The sequence below is a fragment of the Histomonas meleagridis genome (assembly GCF_020186115.1).
Source record: "Histomonas meleagridis strain 2922-C6/04-10x chromosome Unknown contig_68, whole genome shotgun sequence".
NCBI lineage: Eukaryota > Parabasalia > Tritrichomonadida > Dientamoebidae > Histomonas > Histomonas meleagridis.
Genome location: NW_027150909.1, coordinates 603744 through 631702, shown reverse-complemented (window position 1 = coordinate 631702; position 27959 = coordinate 603744). Strand labels below are relative to the sequence as shown.

General features: G+C 28.6%; 7 protein-coding genes across 7 annotated transcripts; 5 read left to right on the top strand and 2 right to left on the bottom strand.

Moving 5' to 3' along the window:
• Positions 1-6123: 6123 nt before the first annotated feature.
• GO595_008553 (arginase family protein) lies at positions 6124-6999 on the top strand (the record flags this gene model as incomplete). The annotated part of the gene is made up of 1 exon (XM_067922140.1): positions 6124-6999. One exon carries the CDS (start codon positions 6124-6126, stop codon positions 6997-6999), a length of 876 nt encoding a protein of 291 aa, XP_067771319.1.
• Positions 7000-11147: 4148 nt separating this feature from the next.
• Positions 11148-11750, top strand: GO595_008552 (small GTP-binding protein; the record flags this gene model as incomplete). The annotated part of the gene is made up of 1 exon (XM_067922139.1): positions 11148-11750. The coding sequence occupies one exon, from the start codon at positions 11148-11150 to the stop codon at positions 11748-11750; it is 603 nt and encodes a 200-aa protein (XP_067771318.1).
• An 8820-nt stretch (positions 11751-20570) lies between these two features.
• On the top strand, positions 20571-21215 carry GO595_008551 (leucine-rich repeat domain-containing protein; the record flags this gene model as incomplete). Its single annotated transcript, XM_067922138.1, has 1 exon — positions 20571-21215. The coding sequence occupies one exon, from the start codon at positions 20571-20573 to the stop codon at positions 21213-21215; it is 645 nt and encodes a 214-aa protein (XP_067771317.1).
• Positions 21216-23083: 1868 nt separating this feature from the next.
• GO595_008550 (CMGC family protein kinase) lies at positions 23084-24163 on the bottom strand (the record flags this gene model as incomplete). Its single annotated transcript, XM_067922137.1, has 1 exon — positions 23084-24163. One exon carries the CDS (start codon positions 24161-24163, stop codon positions 23084-23086), a length of 1080 nt encoding a protein of 359 aa, XP_067771316.1.
• Positions 24164-24909: 746 nt separating this feature from the next.
• On the top strand, positions 24910-25509 carry GO595_008549 (40S ribosomal protein S8-B; the record flags this gene model as incomplete). The annotated part of the gene is made up of 1 exon (XM_067922136.1): positions 24910-25509. One exon carries the CDS (start codon positions 24910-24912, stop codon positions 25507-25509), a length of 600 nt encoding a protein of 199 aa, XP_067771315.1.
• A 73-nt stretch (positions 25510-25582) lies between these two features.
• GO595_008548 (uncharacterized protein) lies at positions 25583-26533 on the top strand (the record flags this gene model as incomplete). The annotated part of the gene is made up of 1 exon (XM_067922134.1): positions 25583-26533. The coding sequence occupies one exon, from the start codon at positions 25583-25585 to the stop codon at positions 26531-26533; it is 951 nt and encodes a 316-aa protein (XP_067771314.1).
• Positions 26534-26569: 36 nt separating this feature from the next.
• Positions 26570-27055, bottom strand: GO595_008547 (ribosomal protein L21e; the record flags this gene model as incomplete). Its single annotated transcript, XM_067922133.1, has 1 exon — positions 26570-27055. One exon carries the CDS (start codon positions 27053-27055, stop codon positions 26570-26572), a length of 486 nt encoding a protein of 161 aa, XP_067771313.1.
• Between the last annotated feature and the right edge of the window lie 904 nt (positions 27056-27959).

Sequence of the window (27959 nt, the reverse complement as noted above, 5' to 3'; positions counted from 1 at the left end):
GCACTTGAACATCACTCATATATTGTAATGCAACTTGAAGAATACAACATAGTCGAACTGCTAATGGATGATTAAGAATTACAGAATCATATGCAGTAAGATTAGCGCCAACAAATTTTGATAAAAATGGCTTAAGCTTTGTTAAATCACCTGTTTTTTTAATTAATTCCGGATCTATTGATGAAACTACGTCCCAATCAATTACTTCTGTTGGTATACAATTTTGAGTTTGTTGTGGAATCGAGAAATATCCCATTTGCTGAGCATATTGATCCCACATTTTGCATACGTTTATTTATTAAAAAGTGCTAATGGTCACTTTTTTACTTCAAATATAAAAGTGGAGAGAAAGAAATATTTATTAAATATGGGAAATTGTATAATGTAACAAAGCTCTAATATTCTCACAATGTTGCCTAGAGTACACATGCAAAAACTCAGTATAATTTGGACATTCATTTTGTGGTTCAATTTCAGGAAATTCTTCATGTTTCACACATTCGATTTTCATATCCTTTAATGCATTTTCCATTTGGGCAAATTGCATTTCGGCCATATCCTCATTCATTCCATCCACAATTTTCACCACATTATCTTTACATTTCTTTATAAACGCCGCAGAGTTTGATAATGAATTTATAGGCTCACAAAACGCTAAAGCGATCGAAGGATTCTTCGCTAAAGCACAAAGCAGTTCTATAAATCCGTCATCTTTCTTAAAAAGTGCGGCTCTAAACGAAGTACAAACGGCAATAATTGCCATCACATAGCTATTAAACGCACACTCACTCCTCATAACTTTTTTACAAAAGCCGAAAATTCTCTCAAACAATTTATGCCATGATACATTATGCGTACCACGAAATTGTGTCATTATAAATAAAATTTGGTATATAATTCGCCCTATTATTGGACTAATTTCTGTTACTGGTGGTTCTTTTTCTAATAAACAAGATATTAATTCCAGTGTCATTGCTCCGATTGAACATTCTTTACATTCACTAACAAGTGTGTTAAAACATGAACGAAATTGAGTATAATCGAATGGTAATGATATTGCTGAAGGATTTTTATCGAATAAAAATGATATTGAAATTAACATCATTAATAGTCGATCACCTGAATGTGGTGTAGAAGACGAAGCTATTATATGAGAAAACAAAGTAAGCATTGCTGATATTAACGTGGAATCATTGTTTTCGACAAGTGAAAACTCATAAAAGCACAAAATCCCAGCGTCAATAAACGGCTCAAAAAGTGAAAAATAAACGGGTAACTGAAAGTCACTGGGATCGAGAAACCCGAGTTTAGCTGTGGGGGGATTTGTTGGTGGTTTCTTAAAGATGAACCAACCACTTTGAGGTTTTTGTGGACGACATAGAAAATAAAGTTGTGATGAACGTGAAATAAGATTTGTAACAAATGTACTCAAAATTGAATGATTCGTGGTGTTGAATTCTTGTGTAAAAGGACCATTGGGACGGTTGATTTGGAATAAAAGTGAAAATAAAAGAAGATGAAGATCTGATGGAACCATACAATAATTGGTGATTTCATGACATCGTTCTGTAAAGAAGTCTACAAGTGCATTGGTTTCAATGTCGCCAGTAGCTGATAATAAAGATAATAAAACAAGAACTGGTTCAGGGTCTTTTGTAGATAAGATTGAATATATGAACTCATCAAAAAATTGATTGGCTTCATCAATATTGCAAAGAAAATTAATAGCATCAACGCCAAATGTACCAGATCGAATTTTTGACCATATAGATTCAAAAATTTGAACAAGTAAATAAGATGCATTAGCTCTTTTTAGTTTGGCTACTTGCGTTTGATCACTCGAGGCTATTGTGTGTAGACATATTTTAATGAATTTATGAATTGCCTCTAAGGAATAATTAGAGGCTAATGAATTTTGGACAACAATAAATTCGGGTTTTAACAAAAAGAATGAATGCCAGAAGTAGATAGATTCTTTAGTTGTTGCATCCAAATCTCTTTGCCCTGAAAAAATAGGCGGTATCAAGGCAGAAAATTTGGTCTGCATATGCGGCCGTTTATTGTAAAAAGCAAAAAAAAAATCACAACACAAACTTTGTAAAAAATAAAAACATAAAAATATTTAACATATACATTTTAAGTAGGGTTTTCATTAGTATATAGAAAAAACCTAAATTATTAATTATTTATTTATTTTATTTATAGTGCATTATGATAGTTGAAATTCTTCTTATACAATAAGGAATTGATGTAAGTATTAGAATCACTAATTTAATAGTAATTTAATAATTTTCTATTAAACATAATATATGAAAATCATTTTAAAACTTTAGAACAGCTCTTATGCGCATTGTTAATGTATCATATAGATATAGTTAAATTAATTAGTGAGAAAAATGAATTCAATGAGTCAAAAAAATTATCATTTCATACAGCTGCTTGATTTTTAGTTAGTGAAAGCAAAGTTGAATCCATTATTAATGAATGCAATAAAATTAAATAACAATTAAGTGTTGATTCATTAAGTTATATAATTGATTTATTAAGTTTTATTGTGTTAAATAATTAATTCATTAAGTGGGATCTGTGGATGGGATGTTCCAAACCAAACGAATGCGCATTTCTTTTCTTTATGTTTCAATTTTCTCTTCTTAATTAATGTACAGTTATTTCATTCACTCCATCTGATTCATCACTTTCTTCGTCATCATTTTTCATTAATTTGATTTTTCTTCTGCTCTTCTTTCAGTACAAGTCAACCTCTTTTATCGAATTCGAGTAATTCTTCAATAAATTATGTATCTGTTTCATTATTCAGTACAGTTTCACGAAGAATCTTCATCATATCCGCATCTAATTAGATGCCATTATCATTGAAACTTTGTTTTTCATCTGTTTTATTATTGCGATATTTTAAATTCTTATTAACTTTTTTACGAACATTATAAAAAAGGTGGAAAACATTCAGTAACTTTTTCTATGCTAAACATCGATATACATTTGTTTTTAATTTATTTCCTTTGCTTTAATTTCCTTATTTGTATTTTTACTATATTTAATTCCAAGTATTATCATATCACCAAGTTGGGAAAATTCAACAAATTTTGGTAATCAAGAAATCACAAACATATTATCGAAAATTGCAATGCACTACGAAATACTTCTGATGTCGCATTCATTAGAATCAGAAGCCTTGAAACATATTAAACAAAATTGCTCGAGTCCTTCATAACTTAATGCTAATGTGGTTGAACTTCTGTTGTAGTATTTAGCGCATTTAGTAAATAACTTGTGAAGGGTTTGTAAACTTTTTGGAGATGAAAAGGGGCGCCCCTTAAATTAACTTTTTGTGAGAAATTTTAGACAAAATTTGAATTAAAAAGGTTTTATAGCGAAAACATAAATGTCTTGCTTTGCAAAAGTAAATGGGGACCAAAGCATGAAAATTCTTTTATCTCTTGAAAACATTGTATTTGACTTAAAAGAAGGTAATGTTGATTTAACTGTTGAAAAAGTCTTAAAACTTTTTGATCAAAATAATTCATATTCCTTTTGTTATACAATTTGTAGAATTTCATTTCTGTTTTATATATCACATAATTATAATATAGATTTACTTTTGCAATTTATAAATGAACTTCATAAACAAATTTCCCATAAATTCAATTTTCGGTTCAATATAATTTTTGCTTCAAATTTAAATAAATTTTTTATTAAAAATGGAATTAATTTTATTCTTGATCAAATGGTTATTGAAAATATGATTTCATACAAAATTTGTAGAAGAAAAAATTCACCATTTTTTATGCAATATAATGATAACTGGCGATATCAAACTCTCTACGCTGATTTTACACAAACATTAAGCACAAAATTTAATAAAGAAGCCAAGAGAAATTATTATGATTTATCGGAGAATCATTTTGAACTTCATAAGAAATTAATTAAAGATGGACATAATCCAAATGAAATTGCAAAAATAATTCGAAACGATGAAATAGAAAAACTTCAAGAAACGTCATCACAAATGAATTTTGATTATAATCAAAAAATTAAACCATCACTTTATGAAAGGTGTTCATTTATTAATCATGAAAATGTTACATTAATTGATTATGCAGCATTTTTTTCTTCAGTTAAATGTTTTAAATATTTACTTATGAATAATGCAAATGTAGAAAACACAGGTAAATATGCAGTTGTAGGTGGAAATGAAGAAATTATTTATTTATGTGAACAAAATCATTCAACATTTGATGATTCATATGAAACAGCAATTATGTTTCATCGAAACGATATTTTTAAATATCTTTATGAAAATAAATTAAAAAATTTATATGAAAATCAAAACTTTATTGATGACCGTTGTGCAGATACCGAATTATTACCATTTAGTTTAGAAGAATTAGGGAAATTTTGCATTTTATATCATAATTATGAAATTTTTTCATTTTTGCTAAAGGAAGGAATGAAGATTAATGATGATATTATTAAAGAATCAGCAAAAATCGGAAATTTATATATCATTCAATATGTTTTAGGAAAGATTGAACTTCCAAAAAATGTTCTTCTTTTAGCTATTAGATCAGGAAACACTGAACTTGTTAAGTTCCTCCTTAAACAAAAAGAAGTTGATGTTAATTTTCGCAAAATTTATTTAAAATTTATGTTTAAAAATTATATTTGGAAATTAATTATAATATTTGAAACTCCATTATTGTTAGAATCTAAGAAAGGTAATGTAGAAATAGTTAAATTGCTTCTTAAAAAAAAAGATATTTGTATTAATGCTATCGATATTTATTTTTTATATTCAGAATTTTCTTTAATAATTTGATTTTTTAAAATAATTTTTGGAAATTATTCAAATTATTTTTAACAGCACTTATGTATGCTTGTCGAAATGGTAACATAGAAATCGTTAAATTACTTCTTGAAAAAAAAAGCATTTGACTTACATAAAGCTCTTATTTTGGCAATTCGAAATGGAAACTATCAAATTGTAAAATTACTTCTTAGTCAGAAAGAATATGATAAATATAATATCCTTTCATGTTATTTATGGGGGAACTTCAAGAAGCAACGAGGAAAGGCAAACTAAAAATAGTTAAATTACTTCTTAATTACAAAAAAATTAACATTAATGGAAGAGATATTTAATTAATTTATAAAAAATATATTATTTTAATTTTATGTTTGATAAAATTATTTGGAATCAGTACAAATTATTTGAAACAGCACTTACGAATGCTTGTCGAAATGGTAACATAGAAATAGTAAAATTACTTCTTGAACAAGAAGGAATTGATATTAATGCTAAAGATAATGTTTGTTTATTACGTTTATTGTTTTTTTTTTCAATAATTTTTTGTTTTTTTAAAAGTTTTGGGTATTAATTAAATTCTTTCATACAGCTCTAATGAATGCAGCTCAATATGGTTACATTGATATAGTCAAACTACTTCTTGAACAAAAAGGAATTGATATTAATGCTAAAGATAAAATTTATTAAGATAATTTCACATTTTAAAATAATATTTGGTATCAATTTTAATAGTTTGAAACAGCTCATAAACATGCATTGAGACATTCAAATTTCGAAATTGCTAATATAATTCGTGCTAAATCAGAATCATTAGGTTGTATATAATCAAATAATTTTACTTTTGGAACTAAAAATAGAATTTTAATGGATCTTCACCATAAAAATCAATATTATTTCCATCATTTCCTGCATTTACACTATATTTTGCAATATCAGGATTCCACAATAATAAAGAGTATTATATTGAACATGGCTTCTTAAGATAAAACCAATTCATGTATGTAAAAGATGTGAATATAAGAACATTAAAAGTTTCTATATGATAATCAATACTTTAAAAAACATCGGTTTAACAAACTAAAATTGACATGCACATGAGCATTATCCAGAGTGTTATCATTTTTTCACTTATAAATAATTGAACACAAAGAATGTAAAATAACTGTTTTTTTTTAAACGTGGTTAAAATTCAAAATCCAGAAATCAAACCTTTTGATTGCTTTACTTGGCATACGATAATTTAAAGTGAGGTGATGCGAAAAAACGCATTCAATTTTGAAAGCTTTCATTTTTTTGAAATGAAGACTCTGAGATTGAAGTACAAACAATGGCAAGGCGCATATGGACCGGATATGGCAAAATACTCCGAAAAATATTTGACATTTATGGAAGCTACGCATGGTTATTTCCAAGGAAATGATATCATCTCATTATTAGCTCCCCCTCCAACAGGCCCCGTTGCAGAAGTTCCTGTTCCATACACAGAAACAGAGGAAGATATGGCAACAGTTGATGGTATATATGCAAGAGGTGCATGCTTTAGACAACTTAAACAAGCTCTCCAAATCCTTGACGAAAAGCAACCAGCTAAGGTCTGTGTGATTGGAGGCGATTGTGCAGTGAGCACACCAGTTTTTAGCTGGCTTTCAAATAAGTACAAAGATGAATGTGCAATCATTTGGTATGATGCGCATCCTGACATCACTTGTCCAAACGAAGGATATGCTGGTTTCCATGCCATGGCTCTTGGTCATGTCCTTGGCATAGGTGATAAACAATTTCTCGATACACTTCCAGGTAGAGTTCCTCCAAGCAGAGCTCTCTTGGTTGGCTTGAGATCACTTTGGGGTGCAGAGAAAAGAAAGGAAGAGCTTGGATTGAAAAGTTTATCTCCTGACGAATTTAGAAGTAACCCATCTGCTGTTTATGATTGGTTGAGATCAACAGGAGCAAAGAAAGTCCTTGTTCACTTTGACGTTGATGTTCTTGATCCAGAAGAGTGCAGAATGACAAATTGCACCGAACCAAACGGATTAAAGATTGCTGAAGTTGTAGAATCAATCCGAGGAATTGAAAGCGTTTGCGAGATTGTATGCCTGACTCTTGCAGAACATATTCCAATTGTTGAAATTCAACTTCAAAGAATGTTGAATGCATTGCCTTTATTCAAGTAAAAGAAAGGCTGAAAGCTGATTTTTTTTAATTATGATAACCATATCTCTTGCTAATAAGTTGTAAAAATTAATTTAATCATTTGAATATTATTTGATCGTTTTGACTTATTGCCAAACGTGCAAATGTCTTCTACTTTCCTCGGTCTAAAAAATATATCATTTGATGTTTTCGAGAAAGCTTTCCCGACATTTGCGTGTTTATCAAAAACATCAACTTTTCGTATCAAATATAATCAAATAAATGATATTTTTACAGTGGAGTTTATTGGCCAATTTTTATTTGCAGTTAGACCAGGCGATATAGCAAAACAACTTGTGATTTATCTCCCACATTATTTTATTTGTTCATTACCAAACACACAAGACATTGAATTAATTCCAGCTAACTGTTATCTTAATACGAAATATTTCTTATCTTTCCAAACAGTTGATGCAAAAAATGGTGTTTTAGAATACATCAGAAATGTGAAAAAACAAGTTAAAGATAATAAAATCGAATGGTTTGATGCAACTTTTGATTGTAATATTCATAATCTTGATTCATCTCGACCTCAAAATTGCCAAATTAATGTCACTCAACATATGATTGAAATTCGAAAGAAATCAGAAAAAAACACAAAACTGGCACAGATTGATTTTAATCACAACGTTCGTGTTATCACAACTGAACCAAATACATATCCTAATATTGCACATCTCACATCTTTTGTAATTTGTCTTCCAAATCGTCAATACTTAATTGAATTTATGACATTTGATGAAATGATCTATTCTTTTACATGTATGGACTTTTCTCTTCTCCGTCTCTTACTTCCAATTCGTCGTACGCATCTCCAGCCAAGACAAGCCTCTAATTTGCCAACATTTCATCTTAACGTTCAATGGGAATTCCCCTTAACGTTCGTCTCCATTCCTTCTCCTCTCAGAAGTGACATCCCATTATGTGTTAAGAAGTATGTTCCTCAAGCTAATTATTATGTACCCGAGAAAGCGACAACAGATTTAAATATAGTTCGAATCACAGATACTACAAAACGAACAATTATATTTCCAAATCTTGCACAACATCGAACAATTCAAACTGTTCCAGTCGATCCTGAAACTACTGAAATCATTCGACCAGATGTTGAACAAGCGAATGCGTTAAATGAACTTAAGAATGGAATTGTTATCGAAAATCCAATAATTAAAGTAACGCCAACGAAACAAGAACAGAATGAAATTGATTTTTCTACATCCGAAGAATTACAATTCTTAACGCAAGATTCCAAAACGTTATTTTCATCATATTTTGATTCCATTACGATCAATAAAACGCATTTCAAACTTGCGAAATCAATTGGTATATTTACCGATGAAATTAATTCTGAACAAAGGAAATATAATGGAATTAACATAATCGAACAATTCATGCAAATGATTGCCGAATTTTCACGTTTGAATGGTAAGAACAACACGAAATTTAATGAAATAATTTCATATATTTATTCGATAATTTTTTTCGGTAGTGAAACAATTCAACTTGAAAAACAAATTCGTAACTTTGCAAATAACAATTCAACTTTTAACATATGTTTTCCAAGGCTTAAAATGGATTCAAATCGAGATATATTATGTACTTTCTTTGCGCGTTTAATAATGGCGAAGAAACTCTCAAAGTTTATAACATTAAATTTCATCGATTTCGAATGGAAAAACAAAAATTATTCAAAAGATGCACTGATAAATTCGCCTTTGTTTTTTGATAATTTCATTATATGTATTAAGAAACTGGAAAATATAAATATCCAAACAATATTCCAACCAAAAGAATTCGTTGCTTTCAACTTCCAAAGAAGATTCGATTTATTGATTAAAGATATCGCAAAAAGAATTATAACAAAAATCAAAAAAGATTCGGATTTCGAAAACTCAAATGTTTTAGTTGCGGAACTTTGTTCGAATTTTAATCGATTCTTACTTAGCGGATTTTTGCCTTCAAAAGATATCCCAAATATTTGGATATTCGTGAGAAATGTGCCTGTGAATGTACAATTAAACACAGACGAAATGAACGAGCTGCAAACTTCAATAGACGAAATAGAAAAAACAAATTTGAATAACTTACAAAAATTGTCAAAATTGGTAATCAAAGGTTTACAAAAAGGTTATGCCCAAGTGTGGGTGATGTACATGTCGAAAGCTGCTATGTTATTGAAAACTCATGATGAAAATGGATTAATAATATGCTTCGAAAGTGTGATGATTGTTGAAAATTCATTTGGAATGGTTTCTTCAACAAAAATCAAAATCGATTTTAACGAAGTTGTGAAATACATTGGAATTTTATAATTTTATGAAATCTGTTATTAAATTGTTTTTATTTTATTAAAATTTATAAAAAAAAATATGAAAGTATTCAAACATTTATTAACATGATTAATGATTTGAGATTTTTTGTTCAAATTCTTTGAGGTAACGGAGAGATCTATACTTTTCATTCATGTGAGCTGTGTAGAATGTGACTGTTGAACTATTATCAAATATTTCGCGTTCGCTTTCTTTTGCTAATTCTTTAGCTAGCCATTCATCATTTGGCAGTAAAGCAATATACAACTCCTGAAGTTTATCTTGCATTTTAAATCTTGTTCCTGTTGGTATTCCTTTTGAAGATTGATATCTAAATGTCGATTGATATATTGGTTCTTTCTCAAGTTTAGTATTTGGAGAGTCATATCCAACAAATTGTATATTATTATCTAGTGGTATTGCCCAATTTGAAATTCTGTTTTCGAATTGAGTAATAAAATCCGATTCAGTCTCCATAAGTACGACATGTGATGTAAAATAAAAAAATATTCGCTAAAATTTTTATTTATATTTCTATTATCTTAATCAAACTCGTACGATTGTAATGAAAAACAATTAAGAAAAGAGGAGTTCTTACAAATTCCAGGAATTCTAGTTAAATCTCCGAGATAATTCTGTAATGCTTCAGCTCGTTTCTCAACAAACTTTGGGTCTAAGTTTCCACAAATTTTTTTAGGAGGGAAAGGGAGTAAATATTTATATTTACAAAATTGTTTCCGAATTTCTCTGTCAAATTTACATAATACTGAATATCTTACATTTACATGGTGGAGGGTTACCGTTTGTGCTGGAGAATTTAGAATTCCAATTTCAAGTTGGTATACAATTGCTTTGATATTTTCATCATAATGAAAACCTTCAACACTAATGTACATAGGAGGATCCGATACTGCAAGGTATAGCTGGGAAATTTTTTTTTGTGCGAGTGTCTTGAGTGGAACTGATTTCATCCACTTTGCTGAAGGGTTTTAAAAAATTTCTTTTATCACAAATTTGAATGCATGGAGGGTTCTTTGCCAATACAAATTTCAAAGATTTTACACTTTTTGTGATCGATCCCGACCTCAAACAGAGATTGTCAAAATTGCTAAGCGACTTTTTTATAACCATCTTTTGTACGTTAGTTTTTACAAACCAAGTCAATTTATTTTTGAAAAAAAAATTATAGAAAAAAATTTCCAAATAGATATAAATTAACAGCATGGTATGCTTATTATGTTACCTTAAGGTAAAAAACAATACAAAACAGTTTTTTTGTAAAAAAAATTGATTATTATTTAGATTTAAATAAAAGGAAAACCTCTAAACATATTAAAAAATATTTGACTTTGTGTTAAAAATTCAGCTAAATGCATGAAAAATTTGTATAATTTTTATGTCTATTTTTTTGTAATATATCATAATTAGGAAAAAAATATTAACATAAAAGGGCAACTACACTAGAAAGAGTTGAAGGACAAAGCGAATAATGAATAATCAATCGATAATATTATTTTTAAGAAAATTTAAATAGTGAATTCTTTTGTTTTGGTATTTTTTGCTTGTCGCATTCATTCTATAACGACTATCATGTGTATTAGTGTCTAATTCATCTGTAAGATTATCTTACCATTTTTTTCTACAGATAAATTTTCATCTCGGAGCTTTCTGAGCAGTGTTAATTGCTAACCGTTTTGATTCAAAATTAGAAATTTTCACACAAAAATTCAATAAAGGGAGTTGTCGTTGAACAACACATAAGTGGTCTGGCGACCGTTTTAAACTATGATTCTTTGCGGTTATACTGTCAAAAAACGCTTATGTCTGAAGGAATTCCAACCTTCAAATTTCTTCTTATTGGAAACAGTGGTGTTGGCAAAACATCACTTGTTACTCGCCTTTGCGAAGACAAATTTTACCGCGAGAAAAATCCAACAATTGGTGTTGAATTTTTAACAAAAAATATGAAAATTCAAGATAATGATGTTTGCCTTCAAATTTGGGATACAGCTGGCCAAGAAAAATTTCGAGCAATCACAAAATCATATTATCGGAATTCAGTTGGTGTACTTGCAGTATTTTCAATTACTGATCACAAATCATTTGAATCCATGAGTGAATGGATCAATGGTGCTCAAAACCTTTGCGAAACTAACGTTAAAATTTTGTTAGTAGGGAATAAAGTTGATCTCAAATCTTCACGACAAGTTACACTTGAAGAAGCTCAAGATTTAGCAGATTCCTATTCCATTAAATACATAGAGTCATCAGCAGAAAGTAATACAAATGTAACTGAAGCTTTCGAACTTGTTGCGCGCGAAGTGTATAAGGCTTATATTTCAAACGAAATTGTTCTCTCAAATAACCTGTTTCAACAAGAAAATACAGAAGAAGACAAGAATGATAAGAGGCGATGCTGCTAATTATTTATATATTATATAATCTATCTGTTGCTTTTTTGCAATAAAACTTTTTTTTTTGGTTTGTTTTGTTTTTATGAATAATTTTAATATGTAAAGAAAAAAAGATTTTGTTGAGTTTAATTAAATTGTTAAATTTCATGAACACATTTTTATTAATGTACAAACTATAGGGAAATTGACTTACAATTGAATAATGAACGATTGTTTTATATTCAATTTTCATGAAATGTGTTTTTATTGTTTGTTATAGAATTAAATTAAATATTTTATTATCTGCCATTAAACAACAACATTTAAATAATTACATAGTCAAGAATATATACAAAAGATATATAAATATTTATTACAAGAATTCGGAATTAATTATTCACTAAGTATTAATATTAATAAAGAACAACATTGGAAATTATCATCGACATTATATTTAGATTGGAGACATAATTATTACGACCGAATAAACATTTTGATCAACATCAAATGGCATCTTTATTATATGATTTACATGATCAAACAGAAGCATTATCAAGATTACAATCATTTAGACAAATAAATTCAGATTCAACTAATTCAATAGAAACCACAACTATTGAAGATAATAAAATAATAATATTAATGAAAATGACATAAATAATGATGAGAGTAAATAATACTATGAACAGTAAATAATTTTTGGTGTTATTAAATGAATAATATTCTATAATGCATTTTTCATTTTATTTTTCACAAAATTTATCAGCAAATTATATGAAAATTATGCAATGAAATATGATATAAAATATTCTATTTATCAAATTTTGAGTCATATAATAATATTAATCAAATTTCATGGGTTATTAATAATGTATGGAAAAAAACTGAATTTAGTAAATTTTTATTTCAATAATTAAATATTTCCTCTTTTATCCTTGAGAATCTTTTAATTTTATTATGTCATCACATTTATGATGTTGAATTTTGTTTACAAACAACTGAATAATATCTGCATATTTATTTTCTGATGCTATTATAAGCGCTGTTTTATATATTTGAAAGTAATTCCAAATGTTTATATGAAATATCATATTATTTAAAAATAATTTAAATAAAACAAAGAAATATTTTTAGCATCGATATCAACATTATCTTGTTCAAGAAGTAATTTAACTATTTCCGTATAACCTTTTGAAGTTGCTTTTATAAGTGCTGTTTTAAATAATTTGAAATATTTTTAAACATTATTTTGAAATATTCCAAAATGATTAAAATAAATCCAAAATAAAACAAATAAATACTTTTAGCATTAATATCAATTCCTTCTTGTTCAAGAAGTAATTTAACTATTTCTGTGTGACCTTTTTGAGATGCATCCATAAGTGCTGTTTTGGGTATTTTAAATAATTTTCAAATATTATTTTAAAATTCTAAATTGTTAAGATAAATTTTAAATAAAACAAATAAATATCTTTAGCATTAATATCAATTCCTTCTTGTTCAAGAAGTAATTTAACTATTTCTGTATGACCATTTTTAGATGCATCCATAAGTGCTGTATCAAATAATTTAAATAATTTCCAAATTTTATTTTGAAATATAAAATTATTCAAATAAATCCAAAATAAAACAAATAAATACTTTTAGCATTAATATCAATTCCTTTTTGTTTAAGAAGTAATTTAACAATTTCTGTGTGACCATTATAAGATGCTAAAATAAGTGCTGTTCCAAATATTTTAAATAATTTCCAAATATTGTTTTGAAATATTAAATTATTCAAATAAATATTAAATAAAACAAATAAATATCTTTAGAATTAATATCAATTCCTTCTTGTTCAAGAAGTAATTTAACAATTTCTGTATGACCATTTCTAGATGCAGATATAAGTGATGTAAAAAATAATTTAAATAATTTTGAAATATTATTTTGAAACACTAAATTATTCAAATAAATTTTAAATAAAACAAATAAATATCTTTTGCATTAATATCAATTCCTTCTTGTTCAAGAAGTAATTTAACAATTTCTGTATGACCATTTCTAGATGCAGATATAAGTGATGTAAAAAATAATTTAAATAATTTTGAAATATTATTTTGAAACACTAAATTATTCAAATAAATTTTAAATAAAACAAATAAATATCTTTAGCATTAATATCAATTCCTTCTTGTTCAAGAAGAACTTTTGTGACTTCAGAATGACCTTGGCGTGTTGCCCAATGAAGCGCTGTTTCATTAATTTTATATTAATTCCAAAAATAAATATTAAACATTCAATCTTCATGAGAAACATATTTACCATTAATATCAAATATTTTTTGTTCGATTTGCCATTTAATAAATGATACAAATTCTTTTTGGTATTGAGAAAGCATCAGGTTGTGAAGAAATTTGACACTTTTAAATTTGGCATTTTTTTATTATCTTTGTTTTCTTTTTCAATATATGATCTCCAGTCGGGTAAGAGTTTATATAAAAATATTAGAATTTTTATAAAGTACATATATGTGATAAAAAGTTAATTTAAACATATCTTGATACATTATATTTATGGAGAATCGTATTTAGACGTCGTAACGTTCTCAGGGAACGGTTATTTTCCGCGCCAAATGATTTCCTAAAAAAAACCCCGCGTATTTCTTTTGGGCATATTATCGACCGTTTATTAAAACTAAATACACGATAGAACTTTTTGAACACATTACAGAACGATAAACGATAGAACTAGCCGTCTCAAAAAGTTTTATCGTTTAACGGTCGTCGGCCTGGGCTGAACAATGTATTTGATATGAACCGTAAAAATGAACCCAAACCACACTGGCCATCATGGATGCATGCATCTTGATAAACATCCATATTTTTTTCCATTTAGTACTCTTATTAAATCATTTGGTTTTTATTTTTTGTTTTAGTACAGCTCGTTGCAATTGATTTTATAAGGTCAGCAAAACAAAATATCCGAAATTGAGAAGTTTACAAACCGTCTGCAAAACCGATTACTCCTGATGCAAAAGTAAATCCATTGATCTCAAAACAAAGTATCGAAAAAGTGATGCGTGCAAAACAAAATACCCCTAAGACAAAAGTAAATACCCAATATTGAAAGGTTTACGAACAGGCAGAAAAACAGGGTATCCCGCTAGCAAAACTAAATATCCAAATTTGAGCAGTTTACAACACAAAATAAGGACATATGGATTTTGATAAATAAATCAATTGTTTTTTAATTATTCATCTAAAGTTTGTAGGGAATACGACTTAATTCAAGCTGAGTATTGTGAAACAGTCATCAATTAAAATATTTTCACTTCTTTCTGCTTTATTTGTGATGATAATATTTCTCGTCACTTTTTTAATCATTCAAAAATTCATTGCATGAATTATGCATTATATATAATTTAAATATATATTTACAGAGTTTTATGTGTAATGTACATCAAACGTTATATTATACATATTTTACAATTTATTTGATAGTGTAGTAGTCTAATTGATTAGGCTACTTGGGCGGGAAATAGGGACGTTATCTGTCCCCTATTTGGCCATTTTTGGTTCGTATCACGGCGTTTTTGTTTTTTCATTTTTATTTAAATTAATCTGAATTTTTTTTTTCATTTTTTAAATTTGTGAATGGTGACTTTATAGGCATAAAATTTTTTTCATAATAAAATAGAATTCGATTAAGTATTTTGATAGTGATTTCAATTCAAAAATATGGAAAAATGAAGTAAAAACATCAATAAAATTTTTCCCTAGCAATTGCTATGATTTCTGATTCATCATCGAATTTAACCACTGTTTTTCGAACTAATTCTTTCCAAATTCCTATTACATTTTCGATTGGATTTAAATCTGAAGAATATGCAGCATTATAAACTACTTTGTTCCACTTAACATTTCTTCAGCATGTTTGTGAATTGATGCATTGTCCATCCAAAACACAATATTTTCTGTAAAATGTATTTCTTTGAGTAGATATTTAAGGAAAGCTTCAAATATCTCACCTGTTACAAATCCTCTAATGAAAAACAATATTGCATACCAGTCGAACTAATTGCGAATAGAGCAGTACCATGTAATCCTTTGATAGTTTCAGAATTTTTCAATCTTAATGATCCTTCACCCCAACCTCTTACATCGACGTAACCCACCTCGAATGATGTTTCATCAACACACACCCAATCATATCCTGCTCGAATGTAGGACATGAGTTTATTACATGCCTTTTTTCTTATTTGTTTATTTTCCGGTGTGTTCGCGGCAGGTGTTCTTTTCTGTGCCTTTTTGATATAAGAACCCGGTAAATTATCATTCATTGCTTTCTTTTAATGTATCACTGAATAGTAGAAAGACAAATATCTTCATTTTTAGCTTTTTTATAGTCAGCAGCCATTTCTTTTTAATTCATAAAAGGATTTTTCTTGGGAGAAGAAGTTAATATTTTTCCATATTCGTAATCAATTTGAATCTTCTATCCACCCTTATGAACTTGAGTTATTATATCCTCTCCTGATCGAATTTTTCTCAATAATCTTTTACAATTATTAATTCTTATTCCTGTATTAGCAGAATATCATAATACAGTTTGATCATCATGGTAAGTATTGAATAGATCCAATAATTTTTTTCTTTGTTCAATTGTAGTTCTGACATATAATTTTTTTCCCCTTTCATTTCCATTTGTATTTACTTTTTTCGTTTTATTTGTATTTGAACTTTTTTTTGTTTTTCTGGATGGTGTAAAATTGAATTGTACTGCTTTAATTTCTCTGATTGGAACTACTAAACTTCTTAATGAATACGCATTTTCAATATATCTTTGTATATTTTCTTTAACTTTGACATTTAATACTTCAAGACTTCCATGTGGAAATGAATTTGTCTCTACTCCATTTTTTGAATTATTAATATCTATTTTTTGAATTGAATTAGTACATTTTTCTAACTCCCAAACCATTGGATAAAAATCATCCAAATTTTTTGATTTAACGTAAATTAAACCAACAATACACATTTCATCGAAACTTGGTAATGTTAGTTCATCATCAATGTCATTTAAAGAATTGATATGTTTCACACTCGTATCATTAAAATAGTACCATTTGTGATTAATAAGAAGTCAAATTGTATAATGCCCTGGGTTAATATTATTTGAATGATATATAACTCCACGTAAAACAAATTTTTTTGTTTTCAAATTATCTAAACTAAATTTAGACATTCTAAGTATTCTATTAATTTTAAAAGGGCTATTATCAAAATTCCAATTTTGATCTAAAGGTGCAATAGAAAATATTATAATTTTGGAATGAGTTGTGATTAACTTTGTTTCATAAATTTTTTTTTCTGCTGTTATGTTTTTTGTGTGAAAATATTTTTCTAATAATGGTTTCACACTTTCTTTGCTTTTTTTATTCGAGCATAATGGAATTTCTGAAATAAAATAATTTGTCGTATTTGTTTTTAATTTTTCATTTGATTTTTTTGTTCTTTCAACAAAATAAAGTGAAGTGATGAATAAATTTTTGATTGATTTGGGGAGTTTCTCAATAATTAAATTAAAAATTTCAAAGAAATCTTGCTGACTATTTGAATTAATCGAAAACTCTTCTGACATTGTGTTAATAAAATCGGATAATTCAGTTGAATAATCTTTTTCATTGTTCAATGTTTCAAATAATTTTTCGAATTTTATTGTAGAACTAAAATCTGATGCAAGTATTTTTTTGATAGTTTCTGAACATGGAGGACAATGTAATATCATCTGTAAAAAACAATTAAGATAACATGTGTTTCCAAAATTAAAAATACCATTAGGAACATTTTCCAAATTATCATTGGTTCCCCAAGTCGATTGTGCAGACGAATTCATTTGTGACATAAAAATTTCAGATAAAATAAAAATACATTAATATTTATTCACAAATATTTAATATTTATTTTTTTTTGCAAGCTACTTTGTTATGCACGCGTCACTTTTTTGGATATTTACTTTTGCAATTGGGATATTCAGTTTTGCAAACGTCACTTTTTGGCTATTCTGTTTGTCTGGTTAGCTACTTTGTTTTGAGTAAAGGAGATTTACTTTTGCACGCGTCACTTTTTGAGATATTTAGTTTTGCACACTATATAAAATCAATTGCAACGAGCTGTACATCTTATTCAATTTTTGGTTCTTGTTTTTTGATTTAGTACATCTTATTTAAACATTTGGTTCTAATTTTTTGATTTGGCATATCTTATTTGCTCACTTTGCCTCACTTATTCATTTGATACATCTTAATTTGCATTTCGTACGTCTCATCCAACCTTCACTTATTCATATAGACGCATAATTTAATCATTTTGATACACCCATTTTAGTCATTGTTTACAAAAATTTTTTTAATTTTTGTGAAATTCTTGTTTTATTTTTTGCGTTTATAATCTTTCTTTCATGTGTAACTCAAAACTTTTGTGATTTAGTTTTTAATTTCAGCCATTCTCTTTCATATACGTGGTAGGCAGAGGTTGACGACTTTTTCTGTGTGAATATTATTGAATTTTTTCCAAGGAATTGAACAGATCTGTTTTTAATCTGACCAAATTTGGTTTCAAAAAGTTCACAATGTGATCATTTTGCATTCAAATAGCTACTTCACAAAGATTTTTTCAACATTGATGTTGATACTCATCAGGGAATAAAATTATAAAAAAATTTATTTGATGATAAATTATTGTAATATTGAATAAAATAAATTTCTAATATTCATAATTTTCTCATATATATTAATACATACTTCGTATATTATTTTCTAACACAATTCTGTTATAATAGAATTTTTATGGGTATAAAATGGCATTTATCTCAATTCAATTTTTTTAACTAATTTTGATGGGAGCAATTTGGCATTGCATAAAAAAATTAAATAATTTTAAGAGAATAAACTATTCAATAATTGAGAACATAGCGACCGTTACGACGTCTAAATCCGATTCCCCCCCCCCTATATTTATAATGAGATAAACATCAATTTATAACCAACATCAAATTCCTTAATCTTAAAGTCTGAAATAAAAAAGTGTGATACTATTGTTTTTTTTATATATTTATATTATCTATGATTTGGAAAATTAATTATTTATCGAATTTATTAAAAAAAAAATATGATATAAATAAAATAATATTTTAATTTTTATTTATGGTGATATGATTTTTTTTGATAACAGATCGAGTCAAATCATGCTGTTTTCAAAGAAAATTATATTATTTCCTCTATATTAATTCGCCAAAATATTATTTTTTAATGCAACAAGAATAATCACTTTAGTGTCATCAAGTTTAAATTCAATTTAGAATGAAAAGCCTAATTATGTCATTAAAATAAGCAAAAATGAATATGAAAACAGTAAAAGATTTTTTTAATAATAAAGATGAATGTATCAGCCTGCAACACACATTAAGATAACAAAAAATCCATGCACATTAAATTGTCAAAAGTCTTCTAATAATATTCAATGTTCAGAAGAAAACATTATTTTTATTTATCTTTAAGAAATTGATTAAGATTATGGACCAATAATAAATGGAGATGCACCTCATGGATATCCTCCAGAAAATCCTCCTGAAAATTATCCTAAAGTTGATCCAGAACCAGTTGGGCAATATAAACCATAACCTATTGATTGTCCAGAAGAACCCACACCAAAGAGAGAAAGTAAGTTTATAAAGAATTTTTTTTTTGATTTTTGGGATTGTCACTGCAGTAATTATTATAGAAATTACAAATTCATGGAAATTACAAATCTTATCTGATATATCAGAACCCAACCTTACTTTTCACATTTGATCTCTGAGCGAATTTAATTTATTTTCCTTTTCTGCACTTTATAATAGGAAACAATAGATAAGATAAATCCTAACTATATTGTTAAAATAAACATATATCAATTAAGGGCGTCAGACCAGATATGTATTAAGAGTATTTTTGTCACAAATCATTATATGTTGGATTTAAATCGATATGAATTTCAAACAATAGTATACTCAACATAATGAAAATGAAATATTAAAAATATTCCATGAATTTACACATAAACATGGATATTTATATTTTGCATGGAAAAAATGGTTGAGAGGAATTCAGAAGTCATTCAAATCATCATTAACAAAAAATGAGTGAAAAATATCTATTGCATTCAATATTCTCAATATTAGTTTTCCCACAATTATTAATCGAAAATATAATTAAAATATAAAATGTCAAAACACAATATGATTAAAATATTTATTTAAAATCATATTAAAAATTATTATTTTATTTTCGAGATATTTTCATTTTATATTTAGCTTAGATCTGGTCGGGCTGAATAACGATAGGTTACCACCTTTTACATCACACCAAAAAAGAACAACAATTTTGAAGTACTTTATCAAACCTCATCATATTATTTTAAGAGTATCAAGAATTCAAGCTTTTATTCTTCTCATTTTTATTTCTCAACTTTTGACAATTCAACTAAAACACTTTCTATTTCCAATTCAACAGATTATGGCAATATATCGCTATATAAAAACGAAACAAAATTTCTTATTATTGGAGGTAATGTCACTGGAATTACAGGTAATAGTTTTTCAGAGTGGAATAATTTGGAAAGTGTAAAAATGATTGAATCAATCACTTCCATTGGATATTATGCATTTTCATCATGTTCTAATTTGAGAATATTTTTTATTGGAGAAAATGTAGAAATAATTGGAAATTATGCATTTTCTAATTGCACATCATTAGAAAATATTACAATTCCAAACAAAGTAACAGAAATTGGAAATTCTGCATTTGAATTTTGTTTTAATCTTCAAATGATTAAAGTTTCAAGCGAAAACACAAATTATTCCAATTATAACGAAGATGGAATTTTATATAACAAAAACGTCACCAAAATTATTTGTTATCCATGTGGGAAAACAAACGAAACATATACATTCCCAACAAATGTCAGTGTAATTGGTGTTAATGCATTCTGTAATTGTATCTCATTAAGGAACATCGAAATTCCATGCAATATAACATCAATTGGCGACAAAGCATTTTCATCATGCTGCAATCTCACATGTATTTTTTATTATGGGGAAACAGTCCCAACGAATACATCGAATGTATTTGATAATAATAATTTAATCAGAAGTGTCATGACAATCGATTCATATAGGGGCCAAACATTCTGCGGTATAAATGTCAGTAAAGGAACAGTAATTGATGAATGTCTCCCACCAACGCAATCATTCACACGATCGAACACATACTCAAACACATTTACGAATGCATTTACCAAGTCTAATACATTAACGAAGTCAAATACATTCACTAAGTCGAATACTTTTACGAAGTCGAATACATTATTACCTTCGAATGTAACGCTCACACTTTCGATTACGAATTCATATTCCATTACTGAAACTGTTACAATTTCTGGCACATATTCTTATTCATATGTGTTGACTTGAATTGGAGTCGGAACAGATTTAATTTATTATGAATATATTGTAACTCGTTATTCGACGTTATATAGCTTTTATTCGAATTTCTTCACAATTATCGACATCATAAATCCTGTTGAAAAAGGTATTTCTCAAAAGTCTTTAATAGGTATTATCTGTGGCGCGGTGGTTGCAGTTTTGCTGATTTTGGGAATTATCATATTTCTGGTAAAGATATCAAAGAAAAGTAACAGCAAATCAACAGCGGTAAAATTCGAACCTAAAAATTCAACCGGAAGCGATATGAAATCAGATAAAGTAAATCAGGAATATAATGTGCTCGTGCTGAAAGATCAGGACCAATGGATATAAAAATGATAATAATGTGTCATTACTTTAAACAGAAAGAACTTTTGTAAATGTTAAACATGAGTCAATGACTTCGTGAAATAATTTTCGTTTTTATGTAATTTTAATGTTTATATAATTGACAAAAATAACATTTAAACTTTTTTAGTAATTTCTTGAATATTTATTCCATATGTTTTGAACTTGATGTTACCGAATTTTGCTCACTCTTTATCCAGTTGTATTCTTTAATTAATTGGTTTTTAAATTTTTTTCATATTAATTTATTTATTTTAAAGCAAAGACTCAAGTGCACTGATTACTTCATCAGCGTTTGGTCTTTTGCTTGAATCCTTATCAGTCATATTCCTGATAAGTGATTTTAATTTTTCGTCAGTATTTATGTTCGCTTCGCCGTTTTCCTTAAGTTTTTTTATAGTTTTCATTTTCGATATTTGAGTATTAAATGACCCAAAAAACTTCGAGGAAAATGATTCCAAGGCTATAAATATCAAATTTAGGACTCAGCTTTTCCTTTTTTCATGTTCCGGAGAAGCATAAAGTGGAGTCGAACTTTTTATGGCATCGTCACTTATGAACATATTAAATGATGAGATGCCAATGTCAATGATCTTTGGAAGACCATCGTTTCCAATAAAAATATTGGAGGGCTTTAAGTCACGATGAATGATGTTGTTATCGTGGAGATATTTAAGGCCCTTAGAAATATAAATACACTTTTGAAGTTTGTCTTTTTCACACAATTCAGTGATATTTAAGTTTGGACATAACTCCATTTGAATATATAATGAAACATTGTCCTTTTGTGGATTGCGTTCAATATGTCATAACATTTGATAACATTGGGATGCGAAATTTGTAATAATATTATATATTTAACTGCATTTCATATTCATTATATTGACCAGATATTGGACTAACATTTATCAAAGATTATGTGTTTGTAACAATTGAGATATTAAATATGCTATTGAAACATTAATATTTCAGTTGCAATAATTTATTATCTGCGATTATCACATAAAATAGTTGGATTGATAAATGTATTTAATGTATGTATTTGATCCTCTTTTTGTTGATGATTTCCTTTGCATAATAAATTTGATCAATCAACAAGCAGAAATTCGAACTTTTTGAGGTAATATGATTTGTTTATTTAGCTTGTGTAGATGATCAAAGAATCATGTAGTAGGAGAAAGGGTATACTAACACATATAAACATATTGATTAAGCATTAACATTGTTATGGGCGACCAAAGACCAAAATGCACAAACCTTCATTCTAATATTAAACAAATTTTCTCACTAAATTCACTTTCAAAATATGAAATTCATCTTGTTCATTTCTGTAAATACTGGTGTTTGCAAATGCTGAGTCTGACATTTTATTCATAAAATTGAATACAAATAACGTTATTGCGTTTAATTTTTCTACGAAATTGTTTGTATTTTCAATATTTTATGTATTTTTATATCAAAAAGTTGTTTCTTATTTTTTACAACCCATCCAACGCAATCGTTTGCTTCTAACCAGAAACTTGTTTAAATTCTGGATGGAATTTCAGAACCTCGTTCCACAGCAACACCTTCAAATCATGCAGGGTTAGATCTGATGACTCGAATTCGAATTCATCCAGTGGAAATGTTACCGGTTCATCGAAAGGATCATGAAGCTGTTGTAAGAAAGGATGCTCTAATGCCTCCTCTACTGTTATTCTTTTTTTCGGATTCCATGTTAACATCTTTTCAAGGATATCAACAATTACTGGATCAAGCCCAGGAAACAGAAGCCCGAACGGAACCTTTGGCTTGAATGGCAAGCTTTGCATGAACTGCCGAGCCTTTGGGTTTGTGCAATCGACCAAATCTTCCTCAGTTGGAGATCCAATAGTATCTGCTATCAGAGCTAATTGGTTCATTGTACCCTTTCCAGGGAATAAGGCACGACGGAGAATAAGTTCTGCTAAAATACAACCGACACTCCACATATCCATTGCAAACCCATATTTATCATAGTTAAGAAGTACTTCTGGAGCACGATACCACCGTGTGGCAACATATTCTGTAAGATATTCAAAGCCATTGCTGGGATCGGAAACACGAGCAAGACCAAAATCACATATTTTTAAATCGCAATTGGCATTGAGAAGAAGATTACTAGGTTTAAGATCGCGGTGAAGAATGTTTGCTGAGTGAAGGTACTTAAGACCACGCAATAACTGGTAAATAAAATACTTCCAATGATCAACTATTAATGGCTGTGGACTGGAAATAATTTTAAACATATCCGTCTCCATAAGATCAATCACCATGATGATGACACGGAAATTTTCAAATGAAGGAAGTGTTGTTACATTGTGAAGATTTGTAATGTTTTCATGTCGAAGATGAGTGAGAATTCTGATTTCACGAAGTGTACGCTTGGCATCTAGGGTAGATTCAAACAAACGTTCAATTCGTTTAACAGCAACATGTTGATTTGTAACTTTATCAATTGCTTCAAAAACAATTCCGTTGGCACCTCTCCCGAGAAATTTTATAAAATGATAGCGTCCTTGCGTTTCGGCTTCAAGTTGTTGTAAGCTGAAACTTTGATTGTTTTGCATTGCTTTAATTTATCAGAAGAAGATATTTGTCACTTTTGAGGATAACATTTGAAAAAATGAAAATTAATTTGACCAAAAGCCGATACATATAGAATAATGTGTACGGCCAAAAGAAAAAGTATAAATTTGAACACACCGAATTCAAAAAGTAATATATTATCCAGAAAAAGTGTTTTCTCAATCAAAATTTGTATGAAAATATAAACTGATTGTAATTGAAGAAATAATTCAAAAAATATGAAAAAGAAAGCATATCTCAGAGCTATACCTTGTGTTAAACACAAAACACAATTATTCTATATATATCTTTTGAGTTATTCTCGCATATTTTTTCGAAATTAAATGAATAATTAAAAAAGCAAAGTATTTTCTCCATAATATAATTAAGTGAATCACCAAGTCAGTAAAAGCATATATTTATTGATAATCTATTTTTTGTTAAGGAATAATTATGTAACATTTAATTCAATTTTTTCTCATATTATTGGAGTAACAATCCTATTTAGCATTAGCAAGCTAAATATTTTTATGACAATATTAAATGTATGTGATTTTTGAAATTAAATTTGATGATTGTAAAGTGTATCTAAAAGTCAGCAAATATTAACTTTTATAATCTTTTATATACATTTTTAAATAAACCTTAAAAAGGGAAATACAACCCAAAAATCACATGGCATTGCAAATGGAAAATATGAAATAAACGGTCGTAACAATATTGGCGGTTATGGTCCTTCCTTTTACAAATGGGTATCACACGTATGGGAGATCTCAAGCGCGCAAAGTCAGGTGCACGTTCAGTTGCCTGGCGTAACAAGCGTAATCATGCTGTTGGTCGTCCAGCTGCTAACACACGTATCGGTGAAAAGAGAATCCACCTTGTTCGTACACGTGGTGGTAACTACAAGCGCAGAGCTCTTCGTCTTGATCATGGCACATTTTCATGGGCCTCAGAAAACGTTTCACGTAAGACACGTATCCTTTCCACAGTTTATCATCCATCTGATAACGAATTCGTCCGTACAAACACACTTACAAAGGGATCCATTGTTTCTATTGATTCTGCTCCATTCAAGCAATGGTATGAACGCCATTATGGTAAAGGACTTGGTCGTTCCCAATACGAAAAACCAGCAAATGTTAGCGAAAGAGTTAAGCAAAGATGGGAGAAGCTTGCTAACGAAGCTCCACTTGCTAACAACTTAGTTTCACAATTCGATCAAGGACGTGTTCTTGCAGCAATTGCTTCCCGCCCAGGTCAATGTGGTCGTGCTGATGGCTATATCCTTGAAGGTGAAGAACTCGATTTCTACATGGCTCGTGTATCAAAGAAGGGCAAGAAATAAAGGAATTTCCTTTTGAATATTTTACATGATGTAAATTTTTCAAAAATTGTGTTTATTTTGACACTACATAGAAATGAGCGGCGAAGAGAATTTTTTCTACGAATTCCTCCTAAATTATGAGAATGAGGAATCGTCGTCTTCAGATGATGAAGTATATAAACCTGATGATGCAACTGATGATGAAGATGATATTGACGTCTCAATAGATGCTCAAGAAACTACACAGAATCAATCTTCACTTGATTTATCAGCTGTTATGAAAAGACTTGAAGATCGCACACGTATTCCAACAAGCCAGATTTTTGTTACGCCTTTACCTAAACTTGAAGATGTTCCTGGATCCCAATTTACTCTTCCTCAATGGGAATTACTACGACACCAATGTCGTATGCACTTTGCATTGCTTTGCCGTTCTCTTAAATTCGCATCTTTTTGTGCATCTAGCGATACCATTCTTAATGGGATACTTGCACAAATATACTCATTTAATGAAATTTTTAAATCTTCTATTAAAGCCACTGATTATCTCAACAAACTATTTAGTAGACGCATTTTTGTTCCTGTAATTGGTGATCCAAAAAAATCATCCATCATTTTGACAGACCAAATTATTGACCACTTTCTGAAAGGCAAATCCTTAGATGATCTTGTTGAAGCTCCGTTATTTAATGATCTTCTTCAAGGTTCTCCATTTGCTGATGAAGGTCGACCATTTATTTTTGGCATAAATAATGCGTGGACATTAGAAGAAGAAGAACTACTTCAAGTTGCTGCACAGAGATTTTCGACCCCAGCCGAAATTCAGAAATACGTTATTCCATGTCGAAGTATCGAAATCATCTCAGAGCACCTTAAAAAGGAATGGATTCATGAGAAAGCAACCCCTGAAACAAGAAAAGGGAGCAGAAAAAGAAAAACAGGTGCAAATGATCAAGCTCCTAAAAATGATCAGGAAGATGATCAAATGTTTATCATACAAGATGGAATGCAATTTACAGATGTTGGAAAGCTCCCAAATGCATAAGGCTTTGTTTTTATAATTAATTAAAAATTATTTTTTTTACCAAGTTTCACGGAATGGTGTGAAGCAAACAGCTTTGATGACTTCTGGTTTCACAACGTGGGCTTCCTTTGGTTGGGCTGGAAGGCGCTTCAAAGCTGATTTGTCGAGTTTGATTCCCTTTTCTTTAGCTTCTTTCTTAAGCTTTTGGGTTTGTGCAACACGGTTCTTGAAATCATCCCTGCACTTTGAGTGTTGAATGTGCTCTGTGCGAACATAGATACGCTTTGGAGCAATATGATTATTGACACGGCGATAAATTAAAAGACCAACTGCGTGTGGTGAAACATTCCAAACTGTTCCTGTACGGCCATTGTAAAGACGGTGTGGCATACCTTTCATAACAGCTGAGTTTACATGAACATCAACAATATCACCAATTCTGAAAGTACGAAGTTGTTGGGATGGAGCTGGCATTCCGTGTTTCCTGAACTTACGTGCAAAGAGATAGCGTGTTCCCCAACGAAGACCGGCTGTATGACCCATTCTTAAAAGGACGGCCAAACCGCAAAAAACGTTTAAAAAGGCACCCCAAATTAAATACCACAAGCCAGTATTGAGAAATTACATAATATAAGTCCATCTGAATTACAAAAAAAGTTTAATATTGCTAAAGTTGATGTTATTAAAAATATTCATGAAAAATTATTATTAAAATATAATAAAATTAATAATATTATTGTTCAATTAAGATAAACGAGTTACTAAAATAATGAATTATTTTATATTTGGATATAATCTTTTTGATTTTGGTAAGATAGTATTGAAATTCAAACTAAAGGTTGATTTAATCTTAAATTTTAATGAAGATATTTATGTTTTTCCTAAACAACATTTTTCATGATTGTGTTTATTTCAAAAAAAATAGCATTTTCATTTATTATCCAATTGCATGCATATTAAATTTAATATGTATACAAAATTAGCATTTAAAACCTGCGCACCTCAGATTGTATTATTTAAAATAAGTTTTCGAAATGAGAAAAACGATTAAAATTCACTCAATTGATTGTATCTCGAAAAATAGATTATCTTGATAATATGAATGATTTTAAAATATTGCATCCTTAAAGTACAAAAAATTTGTCATTTTTTTATCTAAGAAGATTGTTATATTCAATAATTCTTCATTACGTAATAATAATATATAAATGGTAAATGAAATTAATTTCGTTTACTCTATTGTTTCATTAATATTTTTTTATGGAGTAAGTCGAAATGAGTAAATTGTTTCATTGAAATTAATTGCGTTCAAAATTTATAAATTTATAAAAATCAACGGTTTCCATCGTTATCATTATGGGGCTTCCCATGTGTCATTTTTCTAATAAGTTCCTGTGACCAATAACAGAAATACATCAGAAAGAAAAATACATTATGATGGTTAAAA